Source organism: Phodopus roborovskii, unplaced genomic scaffold (genome assembly GCF_943737965.1).
Source record: "Phodopus roborovskii unplaced genomic scaffold, PHOROB, whole genome shotgun sequence".
NCBI lineage: Eukaryota > Metazoa > Chordata > Mammalia > Rodentia > Cricetidae > Phodopus > Phodopus roborovskii.
This window is the reverse complement of record NW_026126744.1, coordinates 1,254,580-1,277,184: the sequence shown is the minus strand read 5'-3', so window position 1 is coordinate 1,277,184 and position 22,605 is coordinate 1,254,580. Positions and strand designations below refer to the sequence as shown.

Sequence of the window (22,605 nt, the reverse complement as noted above, 5' to 3'; positions counted from 1 at the left end):
AGAGTTACCACAGGTACTGGCTAAGCAGAGGCCACAGTTACCATTTAACATTTTCACTATGAATACAGGCAGCCTCTTCTTTAAGGGCTGTGTATCCCACAGCAACAACACAGACCAGGCTGAGAAACTCAGCTTAGGTTATGTAAAGTGAGTGAGTGCCTTTGTATAAATCACACGTGGCAATACTCTCTCACAGGTGCAGGTTACTAGGCCTTATTTCATTCTGATCGCATTACTCTGTTATGACTTTCAAGCTTATTAGAATTACAACTGTAAACTGTCACCAAATACTATAGGATTACTATGGAGCTATAATTAAATGCATAAGAATTAAGATAAAGCAGTCTACAACTCAACATGCTATGAATCTAAGAGCTGGTCAGGATTGTGGATGTGAGCCCTTCTTAGTATCTGCCTGCTATTTACAAAATGGAGAATTCCAAACACTCTTGACTTCCAATCTTCTCTGTTGGGGCCCATAAAGATGGGTCCATTTCATCTCTCCTCAAAGTCAGAGAATTCAAAACTGTCCTTAGTAAGTCAAAAGACCTAAAGGTCTAAAGCTTGGCTAATACAGTAGGATGTTTCATCCTTGGTAGAGGAGTCTTATCTAAATAACAACAAACTTGGGCTCAAGTGTATTTACTCTTGACTCTGAAGACTGGATAAACAGGTGTGGTTACCAAATGCTTGGAGGATTAATGGAAGAAAGTCTATTTGCTCCTTTTACATGATAATAGAAGTCTTCAGCCATGTCCCCCCCTTTTGGTTGGGTACTTAAGAATGTTAAAGAATAATCTAAAGGTGGTCAGTATTGAGACCTCCTGACTCTATCCTGCATCTCTATTTTTCTCTTAACATCTTTACCTGCTCTTTCTCAATCCACACTCCCCCTCTCAGGTACTAACAGCTGGCAAGCCAGCTGGCTCTGACTGCAACCCCACAAAGACAGCTTCCCACACATCTCCCCATTAACAATGTGTTAATTTCATATTTCATCATTTATATGGCAAAATGAATGTTTTCTTTATAAGACAAAAAGATCTCCCATCCATGTACTCTTGGGCTGGAGAGATGGGCTGGAGAGATGGCTCAGCCATTAAAGGCTAGGCTCACAACCAAAAATATAAGACAAAGCTCCCTCCAGTTGCAACCCAGTATATCAGGAAGGTCAGTGAGTAACCCTCTTCACACACTGAAGTATTAGAAGGACAACCAACTGGGTATGAGGTGGGAATCCAGCCCCTCCCTTAAGAATGACCCAGTACCATTCTTGTGATGACAACACTTAGAAGTTCTTTATTTCATTATTTAAAAATAGCAACAATACTTTTGTGGAGTGCTTGCCTTTGATGAACTGTATGTTTTATGTGAAGTAAATTTTTGACCTTCAATTTAAAAGAGTACAAAATAGAAAACTCACAGCAAGTAGAAAAGTGGGTAGCTTTCCTATATCAGCTGCTATTACTCTTAGTGAAGTACATCACTCAACCATGTTTCTGGCTCTCTTCATGTGCACGTCCTTCCTTTAAGGGCAGTTCCTCTTAACCTGGCAAGCTGGCATTCAATCACCTATAACTTTATAAGACAGCCTCCCCCTTTACCTCATTATTGTAAAATAACACATCCAGAGTAGTCTCTGTTAGCCCGGCTCACATTTTCATATCACTTTATTGTATCAAAGATTAACATCCAAAATTACTTCTTAAGGATAGTCCAGTGTCCTACGGAGACTGTCTGATTTTAAAAGGATAAAATACCAAGAAATCACTCTCTGAAAGCCTGGTCTATGACTGTGTGCCAAGAGATTGGAGAGCCTGCGTTCCAAGGCTTACATCCCAGAAGTCTGTCCAGTGATGGGGCTTGGCAGCTGCGTGGAGATATCAGAACCAACCTACAGAAAAAGCCTTAAAACATGGCTGGTGAGTAAATGAACTATACATCAGAAATATGTACTAATGCTCTAGATACTATTTCCAGTGGTTTCTCAAAGAGAGGGTTACTCTGGATTAGAGTAGGAGCTCAAATTAGGGCAACATAAAAATAGAGACTTGATCAAATACAAAAACTCATGTTGAAACCAATGCCCTGGAAAAGGAGTAAATATTGTAGAAGAGTGAGCTAGAGGAGATGAGCACAAAGACACTTCAGTGTAGTTGGGAGACTGCTTTTTGCAGTAAGAAAAGATAATGTCCATATAGCACCAAGGATACTCACCTCAGTATATGAATAGGTCAGAACTAACTGGGATCAGGTTTTGTTTGTGGGGATGTATGAATTCAAGTAGCAAAGTAGTTAGCAAGGTCAAAAATAACATTAAGAACTGAATTTGACCACATGTGAACTACATAATGACCTTATATATAACTAAAAAACAACAATCCTGCCCTCATAAAATTCCCTCAATGAATCAAAGGGTTTGATGCACTCCCTCGTAGATATTCTTTAATCAAGTGGTCACTTCCTGGTGATTCAGGTAAGAAAAAAAGTCTATCATGTCCTAACCAAAGCTTGTCACAAGATAATACTCAAATTTTACATTTGAGGCCTCTAAGATAATACATATGGTAATAAATATTCTCCACATACTCATATGCAAAAGTCATTTTGGGAAGGGGCTTGAGTGATGGCTACAGAATGTAATACTAGTGATATTTTACTATGACAAAATAAAATCCAAACTACAATGTTTACCGAGATGTACAGTTTCTGCCCTAAACCTCTTGGACCTCTCTTAGACTCCTAGTCTCTGCGATATTTTAAAATGTACTTTCATTTCCTTAGAGGTTTTCAGCCCATTTATCAGTAACATTTTTTGGACAGGATCTTTCCTGAAATTACATACACCAGACAGTTACTCTGGGAAGTTTAGAGAGATTCCAGGCAGCACCGTTAATATCTGTGGACTACTTGACCTGACATGCCAACTATTATCTGGTAGATAATATGTAGTTAAATTTTGAAATATGTAGTTAAATTCAATTAGGTTTAAGTGATCCACTAAAGAACAGAGTTAAGAGCCATCAAGAGACGCTCAAAACACCTAACTCTAATATTCAAGAAAACTAGTTTGTTTCAACAATTTGGAAACTCAGTAAAAGTCATTGACATAGTTATTCAGAAGTTTAAGTGTATACTGGCAGATATAATTTAGACAAGACATCATGGGAAGATATTCTTTAAAAAGCAGGCTATCACATACAACTATATAACATCTCCTTATGTAAAGTCCTACACAATATAAAAATGTCTTCAGCAACAGGCTGCCAGAAAAATCATTAGTGGAAGACAAGAATGTAGTTTTGTTCCAGAAAATAAAGTTCTCTTTGAAAATATTTCAATTATGACTTGCACAGATGCCTGGGAAGAAAGAGGTTCCACAAACTAGAAATTTCAACAGCTGTCAGCACCTGGTACATGAATATCCAAACCAAGGATAAGGAAGTATTCCATTCAAAGACAACTTCTATTTTGTTTTATTTGTTATGTTTTGTTTGAGGCAGGGTCTCACTATGTAACCCTGGCTAGCCTGGAACTCACTGAATAGAGCAAGCTGGCCTTGAAGTCAAGAGATTTGCCTGTCTCTGCCTCCAATGCTAGATTAAAGGTATGCATCAAGGCTAGCCACCTTTGACAACGTTTGCTTATGTAAGAACAAAATATTTTATTCCCATGTGTTTCAGCACGAGGAATGTTTTTGTTTCTATTCTGGGACACATTCTGGAATGTGAGACATCAATAGAGACTTTGTTTTAACTGAAGCCCCATAGGCCAGATATGCAGAGAAATCAACCTGCCCTAGGTATGTTCTAAGACATTCTCATCTCGATTCTTAGTCATAAACTAATTTAGGATACATTTGTGTCGAGTTGTTAAAGTATAGACTGCAAATTATAGGGTCTATCAGCTATTTTCAAGTAGCTGACCTGCTGGAATGGTCATCTTTCCTTATTGCAATAGTGATATAATTGTTCTGCTGACAAAAAATATTTGTACTCACAGCAGACAATAAATATTCTAAGGAGAATATACTTAAAGCTAGATTTGTTTTAAGTAGCATCAAATTCTGCTTAAGAATTACAAATGAAAATTGACTAAGAAACTTTAAACCAAATATTATAATTACCTCAAGAAAAAAGGCCACAGGCACAGTGGTACTTGTGACCCCAGCACTCAGAATGCTGGAGCAGGTAAGTGAAGGGTTCAAGGCTAACCTACCCAGATTATTTCTCAAAATAAAAAAATAACAAAGGCAGTGCTGGGCAGGTGGCTCAGCAGTTAAATGTTCTGAAGTTCAGTTGTCAGCAACCATGTGGTGGCTAAAAACACTTAAACTGTAGTTCCAGGGATCTGACATTTTCCTCTGGCCTCAGGCTAGGGCACTGGGGCACACATGACACAGATACATGCTGACAAAGCACCCATACATAAGATAAATAAATAAAAAGGGACTGGGGGCACAGGCAAAACACTTGCCTAACACACACAGGTGACCATGCTGGGGGAGGGGGGAAATGAAGGGAAGGAGGGAGGGGAGAGGAAGGGAGGAAGGGAGGGAGGGAAAGAGGAACAGAGGAAGAGAGGGAGGGACAGAGGGGAGACAAGAGAAAGCATTGCTATCCAACATCTAAACAAGACTTGAAGTGTCAAAGCAAAATCAAATTGAAAAGGGCAACTTCATTATCTGAAACACTCAGTAATGCATCAGATCTACTTGGGCCATGCCCTGAACACCCTGCTGGTCAGAGAACTGCTACTGGCAGTTCATAAGGACAGAGTTGGATTCCTGAACAACACTCCTAGAAGTAAATTTATGCCTATGAGTATCATTTTCAAGGAAACATACTTTATTTTATATATCTGTTTTAAATTTCTATTTAGGCCCTGCATGGCAGCTTACAACTTTAACTCCAGTACTAATGAGGCAGAGGCAGGACGATCTCCGTTGTCAGTTCAAGACCATTTTAGTCAACATGGTGACCGCAAGGACAGACCATGACTCTAAAAACAAAATGATGATGATGATAACTTTCTTTTTATGCACTAATTGATTTTTAGTTATAATTCTCAAAAAATACACATGTGCAATGATAGTAATTGAGTAAGTGAATAAACAAACCCTCTTCTTTAGCACAGTTAATGTGAGTTAAATGAAACTCAGTAACGCTGGCCTGAGTCCCAGGTGTTAGAAAATTAATTAGTGCTAGAGATATAAAAGACAGTCCTGAACAAATATGTCGAACAGGGTCCTAACAGAATAGGGTGACTAGGTCTGCACAGAATAGAGAAAGGAAAGCCCTATTGAGCATACAGGAGCGTTCTTTTTTTCTTTTTAGTAAAAGCCATTAAAAACCCTGTCATTGTTATTTACCTATTTCCATTTGCTGTAGAGAGACTCATTAATACTTTATAAGCAAGAAAATTCCAAAAGGATACATATAAGGAGATGCTAATTACTATTTTAGAGAAATGACTCACTTACACATATATTAAAATGCATAGCATTTAGGAAAGTCCCACATAGAAATCTTCATATGGATATATCTGAACGTTTCACATTTCCCTAGAATTTTACATTATTACTGACAGTGATTTTGTAAATGGGCTTAAGTCTATGTGCAAACATTTCTGCCTGGGAGAAGGGGGGATGCTCAGCTCACTAATTATGGCAGCAATTTTAAAGGGGAGTTAATGAACTGCTAGAATTCACTCTCCTATAGGAACATCTGATCCAACATGACAAAGCAGAAGAGTGATAGACCATCTGATCCTTCAGGCTTGTGAACACCAATGGTGAAAAATGAATGGGTAGTCTTTTAGTCTTTTCTAGATATTTAGTTTTGGTGTATTTCTGATAATATCTAATAATAGAAGCTTTGGTATTAGTATTCCAAGAAGGCTTTTATTGTTCACAGAGTTCACTAACCCATTTTTCTTGAGAAAGTGAGAAATATAATTATAAAAATGTGCCCCCCCCCGATATCAGGTAGAAAGCAATGAGGCAGGGATTCTATAAGCTTTCAGTCCACTTGATTATGAGTTAATCTACAGGAAGACTCTCGTGGTCAGCCAGGCATGATGCTTTCCACTGGAAGTTCCTGAGAGACCAGACCTGTTTCTGAAGCAAACTGTTTTCTTCATAGTCTTTAAAAAACGAAACCTTCAGGAGATTATAAGAGGAGAAGACAGTGGGAGGTCACTTTTTTGGTAAGCACACTCAGAGGCTCCAGGCTGTTCAGTTACCAAGACATCCAACTTGCAGCAAATGCACAGAGAACTGAAATTCTCTAACAACCAGGATGGAGACTGTAAGAGGTAAACAACCTGAAGTTAGGAGGAACTAAATCCAGGCATCCTTGCTTACAAAAGGATATCAAGGTACCTGACTCCAGAAACCTTCCAATTCTAATCAAATGACACCTCTTCAATGCTTTCTCAGTGTATAAGTCAACATTCTGTCCTGGGGGAACCCAAAGAAGGCTCATCAATGGGAGGATAAACTCCATGTTATCCAGGTAATAAATTGGAGAGCTGAATTTTGAACCCATGCATGTAACCAATCAGACAAATTACATGTCAAAATTAATCCCATATGTTCAAAAGCATCTGTTTTCAGGTTTAAATATATTTATATACTTGGCATTGATATACATGACATTTCATCTATTAAATATATCCATCATAAACCTAACAGGCACTGGAAAGTGTAAAAGCGTTTTAAGTAGGAGATCCACACTTAATTGAACACATCTTTGATGGGAGATGTCATCCTGTAAATATGTTTCTCACACTGGTTAATGAATAAAGCACTGTTGGCCAATAGGAAAGCAAGATAGGTGGGACTAGGAGACAAGGAAGATTCGAGGAAGTAGTAAGGAGGAGTCAGCATGTAGAGACTGGGGAGAACAGACGCCAGCCTCACTCACTCTGGTAAGATAAGACCGCATGTAAGTACTTAGATTAATAGAAATGGGTTAATAATTAAGACAGAAACAGTAAGTAACTGACCAATAGAATTATATCAAATACAGAGTGTCGGTGTGTTAATTGGGGCTGGAGCATGGCGGGACCAGATGGGCGGTGGGGGGAAACCTTACTCTTTACACATCTTGAATTAAAATTTGATATATGGTGTAAGGAAAGGGTCTTACTTTTTTTTCTTCATGTGGACATTCAGTTATACCAACCCCTCTTTCCCAAAGATGCCTTTTTAAGGAGTTAGCTTCTCAGTGCCTCTACATGGTACACTATGAAGGAGAAAGGAAAATAATAATAACAATAATAATAATAATAATAGTGACTCTAATCCTATCTGCACTACCGTTCTGACAAGGAAACCTAGTTGGAAAAGGCACAGCCCCACATTTCCTGTGCTCACTTTTCAGAACTATAAGTGTGGTTAAGGAGCATCTGCAGTTACCCAGCAAGGGTCCCATAGCCTGGGAGATCTGCAAGCCTATACAGGCATCTTTTCTGTCTTGATGAATGGGAAGAGACACTGTGGTGATAGGATAGCTATTGCAACTGGCTAACAATGCAATTCATCCAGCTTCACACAAAGCCAAGAGAGGAAGATCAGAAACTGTAAGCAAGGTAGGCCATGTTCGTGCACACCGTATATCCCAGGACTGGGGAGGTGGATGCAGAGGGATCTCTGTGAACTCAAACCAGCCTCATCTACAGAATTAGTCCCAGGATAGCCAAGGCTGTTATACGGTGAAACCGTGTCTCAAAGTGGAGACAGAGACTGTAAGCATAAGGAGGTGCTATCTAGTATGCTGTGTTTTATGACTCGATCCTGTTCTTATATCCATTCTAGGGAACATTAGGTGCAATCCAGTGTGATTCATGGAAGAGTGTAGGACATTATTTAGGAAAAACAATCCTTAGATATCGCCAAAGAACCTCCAGCAATGGAAAAAGAGTACAAGAAAAGTTTATAGGTAACATGGCTCCATAGTAGAATGAAGACTATCTAAGCATTGATTCTTTGCTCAACAATCCATAAAAATATGCATATACAATTGCTCAATGACATCTCATTTAAGCATTGCACTTTCCCATAAAAAGCATGGGAAAAGACCTTCAAAATGTAAGGATGAAATTCAAGAAAATTAAATGCCCTAAATTACAGACCCTGGATTAAGGGAAGCACTTAAACTATCTGAAACCCTAAATTCTTCTAAGCTCAGACTGTCTACCTGAGACTTCAGCACGAAGATAAATTGGCATGGCTCAGTGATTACTTAGATGGCTACCAGTAGCTCACCTATCAATCCAGTAAGTGTTTCAGTATGGAATTACTATGTTGTTTGAATGATGTCAAAGGGAAGGCTCATTCACACAGGGCAAAGAGCAGGTAACAAAACTACAACCAGCAACTACACTTGACCCACATACACACTTTGATACTTTGTATACTTCTAATGAAATTTCTGATCCTTAATCTGGCTGGTAGAAAACACTTTTAGGTTTCACATTATCTTCTAAATGTGTATGCAAGATCAGAATCCACATTCATATTTTGCTATAAATTTCATTTATATAAAGTGTGCATGTGATGTTTATATAGGCAACACATACATATATGTTAACAAACATATCTGTAGCTTCAGTTAGGGATACAAAGCAAACACTAGGAGAACATAAAATTGTTCCTAAACTGCCTGTTTAAACCAGGTTTCAAATCCCTCTGCGCAATGTAAACTTAGAGTCCAGAAAACAATCTACTTCACTTGTGGGGAAAAAAGAAAAAAGAAAAAAGAAAGAATCAAACATAATCCAAGGTTTTCAACCCTAAAATGACCCCTCTGGCACAATCATTTATAACCAAGGACTCAGCTGGCTTTGAGATATCACACAGGCAGGTTGTGTCACAATTTAAAAAAAAAAATGAATGATCTCATCTAATTATCATGCACAGTTTAGTCTGTGATGAGTTACCATTCCCCCATGTTTATTTATTACCATTGAAAATTACTACAAATTTTAAACAATTACTCACCTTTATGCCCATGTATTAATCTCCTGGGAACTAAGATACACATTCACACAATACAATTTTGCCTCATGAAAATGAATTCCAATCCCTACATTTATTTTAACGGGAAATTAGGTGTTTGAAGAAAGAACCAAGCATGCACAATGTTGGAATTGACAGCAGTCTGCCCACCCTTCCTTGTGCCCTATCCCCCTGAGGCCAAGCATGGCCCATTTGTTCAAGTCTCCTACCATTTTTACAGATGGAAATTTAAGTCAATTCTAATATGATTTCATGACAAAGAAGGGTTGATATTTTTAAAGTGACAAACGTTCTAAGAATTAGACACATTACTTTCTGTGGCAAATGTCAAAATGACTGCCACAAAGAGGCAGGTTCCATGGCACTTGAAAACATGCTGCTTCCATGTTATCGTGGAGCTGGCTCATTAGTCATACATTAGTGCATGGCTTAATGTAAAACATCTCTTTGTTACTGAACCAATTCAAAGTTGACAACAGAAATTCTAAGTGTTTCTTTTCCAGGCAGGATAGTATTTTGAAAGTGATGAGGTGGAATTTCCTGAGTGGACATAATCATCAGCCTGATGAGCTGAGTCAACGAAGGCCTTTGGGTGTCTCTTAGGCAAATCTCCACTGACTCCCCTGCTGGTGACTGAAGTTTCGTTCTACTTGTAGGACTGTGTAGAATCAATTCTGTAAACATCATGAATGGACTGCTTGCTTAAATTTCAAAAAATGCTGCTTTGTAGCTAAAAATTCTCATCTTTGACAAAGAGAGGTTATCAGTGGTGAGGTTGTGACTTTTAAAAATAGATTCAATCTTCTGGAGCTCTTTGCTCATAGAACAGGTGCTAGCTGCAATGTCAAGATGAAACACACCACAGGCTCTGTGCCTCTGCTTTCTTCCTGGTCCCTTTTAGAACCTCAGTTCTGTCCTTAGCTTACGGATGTAGCATTTCACCCTCTCTCTTCTCTACTCACATTGCACTGCATCTTTACCTTCATCTCCTTTTTATGTTTTTACAAAGGGACACCTCTAAGGCTCATAGAAGCAATCGGTTTTGTTTGTTTGTTTGTTTTAGTTTCTCATTCATTTCTTTTTCACTCAATCCAAATGCAAAATAATCTAGCGCATTGAACCATAATTATTTATTTACTTGTCTTTTAAAGACAAGAAAACCAAGCAAAGTGTGAACAGTAAACTCTGGCCATCAAGAAGTACTCTGAAGTCCCCAAACAGTTTCAACTGATCCCTACAATGGCACTGAGATGGCAGACAATATTACATTTGTTCTAAAGACAGGAGCTAAGGCTTGGGACTGTTTATCCCTCAATCTCTTCGTTGCGAGTCAATCAAACAATGGATGCTCACACCTCAAAGTACTTATGAAAAGCCACCGAAGAAAGAACAGGTGACTGTGAAAGTCTAGAATCCATCTGCTCAGTAGTCATTTTTGTCTCAGAACAAAATCCAGAGATGTTTCTCATTCCTGGAACAGATGTAATAGTAAGACTTACCTTAAAGGACTATTTTGAAGGTGAGATGGATTTGAAACTGTGGACACTGTTAATGACTTCACAGTGCCCAGTACTGAGAAGGGGCTCAGATACCAAAGTAATAATAGTACAGCTATGAGGAGTGAAGAAATATAGTATAACCAGCAGTAGTGCCCACTATAGATAAAGAATCCAAACTAGCTCAAATAAGGCTGGGAGTGATGGCATACAGTTCTAATCCCAGAATTCTGGGAACTGAAACTAGACAATGATGAGTGCAAGACCAACATGAGCTATGGGGTAACAACTTGCCTCAAACAAATAAATAAGTAAATAAAAATAAATGAGTGAGTGAGTGGGTGGGAAGTGAGAGGGGAAGAATGAAAAATGGGAAAAGCGAATAGCTCAAACCATGAATACCCATGGGAAGGGAGTTTAAAAAAAAAAATAGTAAAGTCACAAAAGGGAAGCAATAGCCTGTAAGTCTTTTCCTCTTTTGCCACAAACCACAAGGGTGGTTTTTCCAAACTGTAATGGGACCAACGTGATCAAGATTAATGCTTGGAACTGCTGGCAGCTGCAATCCTGACCATTCATTCATTCAACCTGTGAGGCAGCTGCCAGTAATTTCAAGACCTCCGTGAAACCTGGGATGCCTCCAAGAGGGTTGGCCAAGGACGTGCCTGGCTGGAATATTTTATCTGTAGGTGATTTGTCATTTTATCAAATTTATCATCTTGTTTTCTTGAATCAATTCTGTTTCAACGCAAACAACATAATTTTGAACATGGGGGGGTGGTTATAAACAATAGAAGAACATTTAACTGAAAATTAATAAGTAAAAATGTTGACTTGCCAAGAACTACCTTTGAAATTTGATCAATGATGTTACATCTTTAATTCGCAAATATGTCTTAGTCACTGTTCTATTGCAGTGAAGTGACACTATGGCCCTAGCCACTCTTGTAAAAGAAAGCATTTAATGGAGGTTTGCTTAGATTCAGAGGTTTAAGTTCATTGTCATCACGGTAGAGAGCATGGCAGCACACAGCCTGGTACTGGAGCACTAAGTAGCTCAGAGGTACATCCTGGTCCACAGGCAGCAGGAAGACAGCATGGGCTTGGCTTGGGCTTCTGAAACCTCAAAGCCCACCCCCATTGACACACTTCCTCCAACAAAGCCAAACCTCCTAACTCTTCTAATCCTTTTAAATAATAGCCTTCCTGTGGCTAAGCATTAAAATATAAGGCCTGTGATGACCATTCTTACTCAAACCACCACACAAGCACAAACCTACTAGATTTTATCATTGAAAACTACAATCAAGAAGATAATCTCTCCCAAGAAAGAAATACAGAAAAATAATCAAGTTAAATGTCACTACATACAAAGGGAATAGAATAGGGGGGCTGGAACCCTGTCACTACCAAGAACAACAATAACTGCTCTAGTAGATGAATGTCAAACTATGAATATTACTAACTAGAATTATGGAGTGAGTCATTCTTCGGAGTAGAAGGTACAAATTGGAACATTCCCCTAAAACTTTTTCAACAAATTAAGTTTGTATCTACCCTATATTTCAAGTATCTTCTTTAAGTGTGACGGCTGATTCAAGTTTCAAATGTTACTTTATTAAGACATTGTTTTTCATCTTGATTCCTCCTTTGCCTGCTTCTATCAGACCAGTCATCATCAACCACAACATCTTTAATAGCTTTCATCTCTCTGCCATTGAGCTGTTTCCTCTCTTGTGCACAAACAGCCACTCCAGAACACATTTCTGTCTATATATCCTTCCTCATCACCCATGGCCTTTTCTGAGAAGTGCTCTTCTACCACCAATGGTAATAGCCATTGGTCTTCCACAACAAAGCACCTGTTATTGAGAAGGGACCAAGAAAACAAGTCAAAGCTCAGTCTATCAGCATCCCTTTACCAAACTCCATCTCCTCCTCACAACTGTCTGAGATATAAACAGCTAAGAGACACCCCTGCGTATCAACCTATTTCTTTCAGGGGATACATTTGAGTAAGATTCTGGACTCCATGTGAGTCAATCAAGAAAGCATGACCCCTCGCAATCATTCAATACCAGGAATAGGAGGAAGCAGAAGAAGCCAATCTGAAGAGAAGAATAAGGAGGATGGAAAACAGAAAGGCCAGGCGGCCTTGACAGGTGATGTTAGTGGCAGTCTGCCCTATCCTGTATCTGTTGCCACTTAATTGACTTCAACTTCCATAATGGAATCATCTAGCTCCATCACTATCTGAGAACATTCCCCCTTTTTTGGCTTATGACAGTCCTATTATTGATTTCCTATGAAATTTAATTCCAAATGACCTATTATAATTCCTCTTCTTGAGACTAAAGAACTCCAAATCCTTTCACCCTTCTTATTACAAATTTATTCTAGATTTCTCAGTTCCCTCACATTGCCAATTTCCTAGAAAGAGCAATCTGCACTTGCTGTCTCCACATTCCCAATTCCGTTTATGTGCTCTGAGTGCAGGAACCATGCTTCTGTCACCACCACCACTGAAACTGCTCTTTTGTGTCACCGGCATCAGCAGCGTGCTGCCACCCTTAATGTGACCATTCCATCCAACCTCTCTGCAAATGAAAAGTGCCCCAAACCTCCTTTGAAAATCTCCGTTATGGACATCAAATATTCTTAGCCAAATAAATGAATGCTTCTTCTGGCTTTATGCAATGACTACTCTGAAATGACCCTCAAACACCACACAGATACAGTTCTAAGGATCAAAGCATACCTGCAAAACAGTACCAACTCAGCAACATACAGTCAGTGTACCCATCACGTCACCTTCAACACATGCCTAGTATTCCTCCTCAGGGCAATGTAGTTAACGAAACACAATATACCTGCTAGAGGACTTTCTTCACTTCCATTTTCTCCCTCTTTCTGATTTCCCAAATCCTATCACCTCCAAGGCCTGAAATCTCACCTCTACATCTCCATCAGCTTCACCGTCATATCCTCTGTTTTATAGCTCCCCAGTACCACCTGTCAAATGATGCTGGATTGATTAGTCTACTACCTTCTCTCACTGACTCTGGCACAAACATGGTCTCTTTGATCATTTAGCACATAATGTCTACCACCACTTTTTCTTCTATTTAAAATTCCCAACAACAGAGGATGAAGACATACTGAGTTACTGTAATTGTTCCTGGGATGTGTACCCTGTGATCCTCTGTCCGATTATGATGTAATAAGCCAGACCAAGGGCAATCAGCTCCCTGGCATCTTTTCACCTAGACATGCCTAATACCCAATAGATCATTTTTCATTAGATTATGCTTTTCCAATATGCATTCTGCCTTTTGCTTGGCCATGCACCCCATTATTTCATACTTAAATTGGAACTGTGATTGTCATTCATTGGGATGCCCTTCCTCAATTTGTATTCCTAGGATGTACCTCAGTGAAGTACATGATTTGCACTGAATAATAATTGCATTGTTAGGTTAAATTATATTTCAGATTGAAATATTGGAGCAGAAAACATTAAAAGGAAAAGTATAAAGCAATTTCTAACAATAAAATAGACGATATACTTATTGGTCCAAATTGTTTTGAGTACACTCCAAAAAGTCTGCTCATCTATGGGTTATTTTGTTTCTTATAATCTCATGGAAGAAATTTTGTTACAGAGCTTCATGCTTGATAATTAACACTTAAAGCTTTTAATAAAATATTATGTTAATATTTCCTAGCCAAGGAACCATTTTTCCTAGAGGTTCATAAAAACATGAATTTGAAAGTACTTTTATATTATTCAGATCTAGATAACTCTAGTGTCTATAGTCCTTAAACTGAATTTCCATATCTGAATATTTAGGTCTCTAAAATTAATATCACATTTAGTAAGCAGTATTTCAAGTGCAAGAAAGATCACACTAGAAACGAGCCCGGGATGGCAATACAGTGAAAATAACTACATATTAGAAATGAGCCAGGGTTGACAAATACAGTGAAAGTAACTACCTGCTTCCTCTAGCATCTGCACTTCTGTAACTCGTAAATCTGAGAGCTCCTTTTTCTGTGCCACATTTTGGCATCACTCCTGACGGTACTTTTATCACAAGGCCTGTTGATCACCGTTTAAAAACAAGCCATTTTCCCAGTGTGTCTGACCTCATTTATTTTATTGAGCCATTCCTCGTTTAACTCTGCGGATAAGGCATGATTGTCTAGCCATCCCTTTATATGGCCAGCCTGTGTGCACCTAAGAAAAGGACAATTTTATCAGCTCTTTTCCATTTGTTCCTCTAATTATCCCCACAGTATGTGGGCAAATATCAAAAGAAACAATTGTCTAGACTGTCTGATACTTGTGTCAGGTATGTGCTACATATTTATCTGTGTGTCACAATCCCTCACAAATTTCTCTTGGAGGCTAGGAGGAATACCCACACACACTGAGCAGAGTTTCAAGCAAGAAAGACCTGAACTTAAGAGCTAGCTATGAACACCCTGGTAAGGGGAGACAAAATGTCTCCATTTGATTGGATTCACACAACAAATTATGCATAGTATTCAGTGTATGCTCATGTTCAGAAAGAAAAAAAATGGTACACAGTATTGAAAACAAAATTGCAAGGATTATTTTTCATCATGCACTAGGAGAGAACCATAGTAAAATTTTAATTGCCAAGGAAAAAGAACTTGGACAGTGAGATTAGCCTCAAACTGACATGTTTAAAAATGGACAATACCATCATTTTCTGTGCCATCATTTCTAGTTTAAATTGTTCTTGGATTCCTGATACTGAATTTTAAATGTATCCTAATTTTTTTTTTAATTCACTGAGCATATGGCTTTAAAAAAAATCAGCAGAAGCATATGTTAAAATAACATTTAGCCTGAAATATTCCACATTCATATTCACAGGGAACTTCAAATACTGATATAATTTATATATTATATTTCATATATCATATGTATTAATTTCAATAATTCATAATCAAGAAATGTAGCCATTTGTTTGGGCCACAGGCCAATGGTTTCCTTGTTAATAACATTATTAGGATCTAGACAAATAAATTCCAAAAGTTTGGAAGGAAATGGCCACTGACTTGAGTCATTGTTTTAATTGCTTGTAGTATTGGTCCTATGTGCTAAATCACTTAAAACGAAAGCCTTTTAAGCAAGTAAAGTTCACATTTTATGTAATATTTTAAACCTTCACATGATGCCTTCATTTCTAAAATATCATTCCACCAAATATATTTAACTCTTGCAAACATAGATGTATACTCTACATAAATGTAAAAGTGAAATTGCCCATTATACTTGGACCGTTTCATGGGTGGAAAGAATTTTAAATGTAATAGTTTCATTTTCAAGTTACTCTTGTATATAATGTCACATTTACTCTTTTTTAACAAGCTATTCTAATACCTGGAATGAGATTTAAACCCTAAAGACAGTAAATGATTAACAGAAATCTTAGAGCATTGACCCAATGAATGAGCTTACATTGCAAAGTCTGTTTTTATTTTCAATTTAGCAAACCATACAGTATATATATATATATATGTGTGTGTGTACGGATCTATATTTATGCATACATATTTTAATGTACAAAATACTATCTAAGAATTAAGGAATACTACAGCTGCACACACTTAACAAGATTATCTAATTCTGCCCTAATTCTTTAGATCTTTGTAACAGGAGGCAAATGTGTCAGGGCTCCTACCTTTCCAGTACAAGTTGTTACCCTGTATTCAACTAACATTTTCTGTCAACTCTATTTAAAAAAAAATATGAAGCTCCCATTTTTTCTGTGTTATTGCACAGAAAAGCAAGGTAAACCATATATGGCTACATGGTTGGCTGTCCCTGCTCAGGTCAAGTGGACAGTAAAGCAACTGCATGCAAGGCTGAAAAAATTATAGTACTACTTGTAGGCAATTCTATGAAAAAAGCAAGGACTGCCACACTCACAGACAGGACACATATATACTCTGTAGGCTCCAAGGAAATACAAAGTGGAAAAAATGGAACAGTTTTTTCCCCACATTAAGCAGCTTACAAACCCCTCCACATTCCATCTCAGACAGCTCTTTTAACATATTTGATAGAGAGCTGTTACTTTTTAACAATAAGATATTATATTATAGAAACATTAAAACAAATTCGGGTTTCTTTAAAAGCATTCGACATTTGCAGAAATTTCTGGATCTATACCTATAAGATACTAAAGGTAATCTAAAACTGCATAGTTGCACAACAATATTTCATCTCATCCACTTAAATCTCTATGTTAAAGTTAAAACTTCATTGAAGATAAATAGTGGGAATCAAGATTAAGAAAAAAAAACTGTCGGGAAATCATATCTGTATTGAAAATACAAAAAAAGAACAATGCATGGTATTTTATATAATTCTGTTATAGAAAACATAAGATTAACAGGTGTGAGCACAAATGGTTAACCATTTTCAAAATTCTACACTCCTTGTTAAAAATTGTATACTCTAAAAGTAAATGACAAATTTAAAGACATACATCAATTGTATGCATCTTAATGGAAAAGCACAAAAGCACACTGTATTGTTATTTTCTACATCAGAGAAAAAACAGAAAGATATACAGATGTGTAGGTTTCTTTGAAGAAAAGCAGTGATAATATTTTTTAACTGTGTTGAAACTAAACTACCTGCTTTATATCCTAGTGTTCATTGTGTGTATTAAATTATAATTAATAAAATCTATTGGGGAAAAAAGGAAGATACAGTCTTACATCCTTTTTATAACCATAAAGCTTATATTCCTGTATATGTTTTTCTAAAATGATTTATAGGTTTTATTTCAGTTGGCTTAATGCTCACTGAAATGCCATTGTGAATATCTACTTGAATACCCACATATTACAATAACAAATTAAATATTATGCTACTATTTATACAGAAAAATACACCTGTGAGGTAATCAATTCTCTTATGTAGTTAGCCTTATGAAAACCAATTGCAAGTTGAGAAAAGGGTCTTTATAACTCATTCATTTTAGATTCTATTTATGCTATTTTACCTTATATTATTTAATAAGATGCATTTCCTCATGCCACATAGAATACAAATAGAAAGGTCATGTGAGCATACCTATATCACTCACTCCGAATGGAGAAATAGCTAATATTCATTACAACATCATGACATCCAGCAATATGTCTACATACATAACAGAAAAATTTCTATCATAAGTATTGAGAACTCAAAACTACTAATTTTTGACATTTTATGTTTATTCCTTAAAAATAACTAAACCCCTAGTTACATATTTAGATCAGTATGAATTAATAATCAAATTCAACATAGCAATTGGCTTTTATCCCATTCTTCTCTGTGTAGCCCTTTGATATGAATGAGATAAAAGTTTAATTTAGCTATGATGCTTAAAAACTGGGTTTATAAACAGGTTCTAAAATTAAGGACATATTTTAAGTTAACACTACTGTACTGATCAATGTACATGTGCTCCTGAATTTTAAAGTAGATCTGTTGTAACATAAGTGCCAAGAGATTACTTCCAGAAAGAAGCTGGTCTTTTTGAGAATTATATCTTGAAATACCTATAAAACATATGAATGCTGGATCATGAGGGTAATGTGAAACATAAGCCTTAAGCAAGGGATGCCTGCTAGCACACCATGTATTTTGTTTCACATCTTAGTTTGAAAAGTATATCCAAAAGAAACAAGTAGCCCATAAAAAAATAAAAACTCTATCAAAATCCCTTGGCCTGAAAATAAACTCATTGTTTGAATGCTAATTGTTGAAATAAGTTTAGTATTTTACTGCAGAAGACCATAATTTGTTAGAATGTTGAAACAGAGAGCATAAAATTCAGCATTTAGAGTACCATGTTTATTTATTATAACAAAACTAAAGCTTTTCCAATTAACATTACTAAAAAAAAAAAAAAACCTTTTAATTACAATTCAGCCCCAACTCCAATTAGTGCCTAATTAATGTTACAGTGTGTTAATGGTATTGTCTTCCTCTTCTGAAAAATTCTCATTTTATATTTTTGCTGAAAAATAAAACTGCAAACATAAGAAATTTATAAGTAGAAGCATCATTATTTGCCTTTACAATCTTTGGATTACCTTCTTATGAACTTGATTTCTTTCCCAGAGGATCTGAGCTTTATCTTGATAAACACTGCCTTTAATTTTTGTGTCAAGCAAGCAAAGCAAATGACACTGTTTCTTGATGAGATTGATGCCACATATTTTCTCACAGACTTTATTCTGAAATCTAACATGAAGTACAAATGTCACCTATCCTTCCTCAGAAGCTAGAATTACTAATTCAGAGAGAAATAGCTGCATTGTTTTACTACCCTCAATCTACTGACTTTGAGCCACAAAGCCTGTTCTGAGTCCATAATAATGTTTCACATAATATGGAAATATTCTTAGACTCCCATTGTTTGAAAACAATTTAAATCCTTTCAAAGGAAAAAAATCATGGTTCCCTAATTCCCATCTTAAAATCACATATGATCTTGTCCACATCTTTAGCACAATCTGGTTAGGAAAATGGAGTTAATTTTTGAAAAGCATTTATTGTATATGTTCTTCTAACAAGGATTTTTATATTAATATTTTACTATGACATGCTCAAGACTGAATGGGGTTTTATTTTATTTCATTTATTTATTTTTGCATTTTGTTTTCCTTAATGTGAGAAAGCAACATCCCCAAATGATAGAAATATTGGCAAATCAGCTTAAAACAACACTAAAGAATGTGAATTCTTCAAAGCCACAACTTGTTTGACACAAAACACCTGAGTGTCACCCGAGTTCTTATGTAACAGGCCAAGATTCAAAGATATTAAAAATATCAGCAAGCAAAAGTACGATTTCTTAATAAGACTAAATAAATCATTTTGTAGCATCTTGGGAATTCTTAGATTTTTTCATGCTTAAAATTAAACAGTTGGAACATCCTGCCAACTAAACGAAGCTCTACAGATGGCATTTACCCTTTTGCTTCATAACAAAAAAGATCTGCTATAATTTTTATGGAAGATTACCTAAAGAGAACATTACTGTAAATCAATGACAAAAATATTGGACACCCATTTCTCCGGGCTGGAATATGCATCTCTAGATGCTTGTACTGACATCTAAGGTAATAAATGTTCTAGGCCAAATCTTAAATAATAGCTGTCGGGTTCCAGCCAGTATGGATGCACTTGTAGTGTAACCCTAAAACTCTAGGATTGTGCTCTCTGCCAACAAAGGACAGCAAGTGATCCCTGCAGCATAAAAGCCAGGAAGACTACCTTGGGCTTTGTTTTTGTTATGTAAAATGCATTAAAGTGACTCACCCACTTAAGACTACCTACTCTGAGAAGCTCTAAAGTACCTTCAAGAACCAAAATAAATGCTTTCCCAGAATGCCAGATAAGCTGTTCAGCGGTTTTTTTTTTTTTTAATGTGTATATTTATATGTGCCACTGACTCTGATTCCTTCTTGCAGCCTGAGAGAGCGGAGAATGGTTGCATTGCGTTCCCTTTCGCCCTGTGACTATAGCTACCTTTCAACACTCTATTTCCAGAATAGTAACGTTTTTTTTTTTTAAGTTATTTTAGAAAGGTTAAAAATAAGAGAAAATTGCAGGAGACTGTGGAAACAGTTCCTCCCTCAAAGAATAGAGGTTCTATTCATTCTAAGAACAGGAACCGAGTGTCTGTGGGCATTTAGATGCTTCAAATAAAGGGTTGAGTAGGTTGTCTTTGGTGGCCCTGGTACCTGTGAGCTTTGGGGTGGACAGCACGCTCAGCTACTGGGAATGAGCTGGCTAGAAACCAGGGAATCTGTCAGGTCTGGCGCTCCTAGTAATTTCGGATATAAATGTGTTTGGGCAGCACAGCAATTAGCATCCTAGAGACCAAGTACAGGAGAAGCGCACGTTACCCGGCCAGTCTGAAATTAACTCTGTGAAATACATAACGGAAACATAACTTTTCGTCTGCCCAGCTTCGGTGGGAGCTGGGTATGCCTGCAAAGTTTTTCCCCAAGTCCAGCTACAGGCTTCAGCGAGGAGCATCCTCGGAGACCCGCCTGAGACGCCGCCGACGGCTGGCGGACAGTCCCCGGGACAGGGCGGCCAGCCGAGGCTCGCACGCCGGTGCCGAGCTCATTCCAGCGGCCAGCAAGCTCACGGCTCGCCCGCTCGCCCTCCGGGCCTCCGTGGCTCCCATCCGCGCTCCCCGTCCCCCCCTACGGGCAGCCCGGCGCCGAACCGGGACCCCCGCCTCCAGTCCCTGCCCGGGCCCGCCGCCGACTTACGTGACGGCCGAAGGGAAGGGCTCCTCGCACGAGGGGCCGATCAGCCAAGATTGGAAAAGTGTTAGAGCCAAGGCCAGCAGGCAGCCAGCAGCCATCTTCGCGATCGAAGATCAGTGCCCTCCTTAGCGGCCCAGAGGCGGCAGGGTTGCACGCGGGGGGCCGGGGGACCGAGGCCGGGCGCCGACGCCTAAGGGAGGGCGCGCGGGGAGAGGCGGGCAGGGCACGGGCGGGGCCGGGCGGACTCTCTAGCGCGTGGTGGCAGCTCCGTGCCTCGGCTGCCTCGCTTGCGCCGCCATCAAGGGCGACTGTGCAAACGGAGCTCGGCCAGCCTGCTGCCGGCGCCCGCGCGTTCTGCCTCCCCTCGCTCGCCTCCCTGATTTATCCACGGTCGCCGAGGCGAGCGAGGGCGGGGACGGGGCGGGGGCGGAGGGGGCGGCGCGGGGACGCGGCTGCTGCGGGGATGGGGGTGGCCGGAGCCGGGCTGGGGCTGCCTTCCCCGGGCGGGTCTCGGGGAAGCGGCGGTTGTGGGTGGGCAGCGGGAGGGCCGGGCGTCAGAGCCGGGCGGGGACGGACCAGGCGCAGCCCTCCATACAAGGCAGAGAGGAACTCCCAAAGTCGGCGTCGCCTGCTCCCGCCGTAGGGCGAGCCGAGGCCGAGCCGACCGGGCCCGATGGAGCTCCCCAGGGGACCACTGGCTGCCCGCCGGCATCCACCGGCGCTCAGGCTCTGGCAGAGCACTTGGCTCGCCCCCTCCCGGGTTATTTTTTGCACTATCTGGCAGGGGCCCCCAAGCCCTTCTCCAAGGCGTAGCATCTACTGCCTGCCTAGGAATAATGAAGTGATTTGACAACAAATGTAGGGGTTTGTGGTACCTTTGAAAGCGCCTCTGTCGACTCTACCAGGTGGCACTGTTTCTCATGGTATGCCAGCGGTTACAGCCTTTTGACAGAGTTGGGTACTAATAATGCCCCTGGTCCTATGCCCAGATACAACTAGACTAGGTTTACCTGGCGGAGATAGAGCCTCGGGGGAGGGCTGGGAATACTTGAAGAACAAACTGTGAGAGATCTTTCCTACTGTGAGGTAGGAATGAAGGGTAGAAGGATGAATACTGCTTCCAGGGCGGTTACTGTGGCAAGGATCTTTGGTAACATCCTAGCAAACTCCCCACCCTAACTACTGGATGGCTTTCCTGGACAACGTTGTTGCAGGGTGAATTCACTTTGTGTGAACACTTTGTTAACACCAGAAACAGGTGGCACTCTGCAAAAATCCATCTGAAACATGGAGGAAGAGGTGGTTTTACCTCCGTCCTGGGGAGAAGCAGTGGCAGGACTTGCGTGGGTCTTCTAGAAATAACAAAACAAAAAGGTCTTCAGTTATACCTGCCCTGCCTGGCTCAGGCCACCTTGGAGGATAGATTTGGTGGGCCGCTGCTCGAAAGGCTTCATGAAGCAGCACAAATTCTTCAGCTGCCTCGAAAAGGATATGATAGCACTTTTGACGTGAAGTCTGAGACTACAATTCATGACGAGAAAAAAAAAAAAAAAAAGACCCTTCAGCTAAGGCGAAAGTCTGTAATGATTCATATGGCTGTAAGATTTTTAATCACCCCTCCCTCCTCCCTCGGGGACCCAAGGGTTTATAGAAGGATAGATCGCTACTCATTTTGGAATTGATTTTCTAAAGGCAACCTCCACAAACAAAGAGATGATGATGGTGAGGGTGATTGCTGGCCAGATCACAAATGGGTTTGTGATTTTATGG

At 39.2% G+C, this 22,605-nt stretch overlaps 1 protein-coding gene across 7 annotated transcripts in view; it reads right to left on the bottom strand.

The window, feature by feature from the left end:
- The window catches only part of Cacna2d1 (calcium voltage-gated channel auxiliary subunit alpha2delta 1), a 413,204-nt gene extending 392,203 nt beyond the window's left edge, over positions 1-21,001 (bottom strand). For 5 of the 7 annotated variants that reach the window (XM_051174922.1, XM_051174925.1, XM_051174928.1 and 2 more), the window contains exon 1: positions 20,839-21,000. In XM_051174922.1, coding sequence (XP_051030879.1) covers positions 20,839-20,933 — 95 coding nt within the window. In that variant the 5' untranslated portion in view covers positions 20,934-21,000. Of the gene's footprint in view, positions 1-20,838 lie in introns of all 7 variants that reach the window. The other 2 variants (XM_051174924.1, XM_051174923.1) reach the window with 1 other exon arrangement.
- Positions 21,002-22,605: the final 1,604 nt, after the last annotated feature.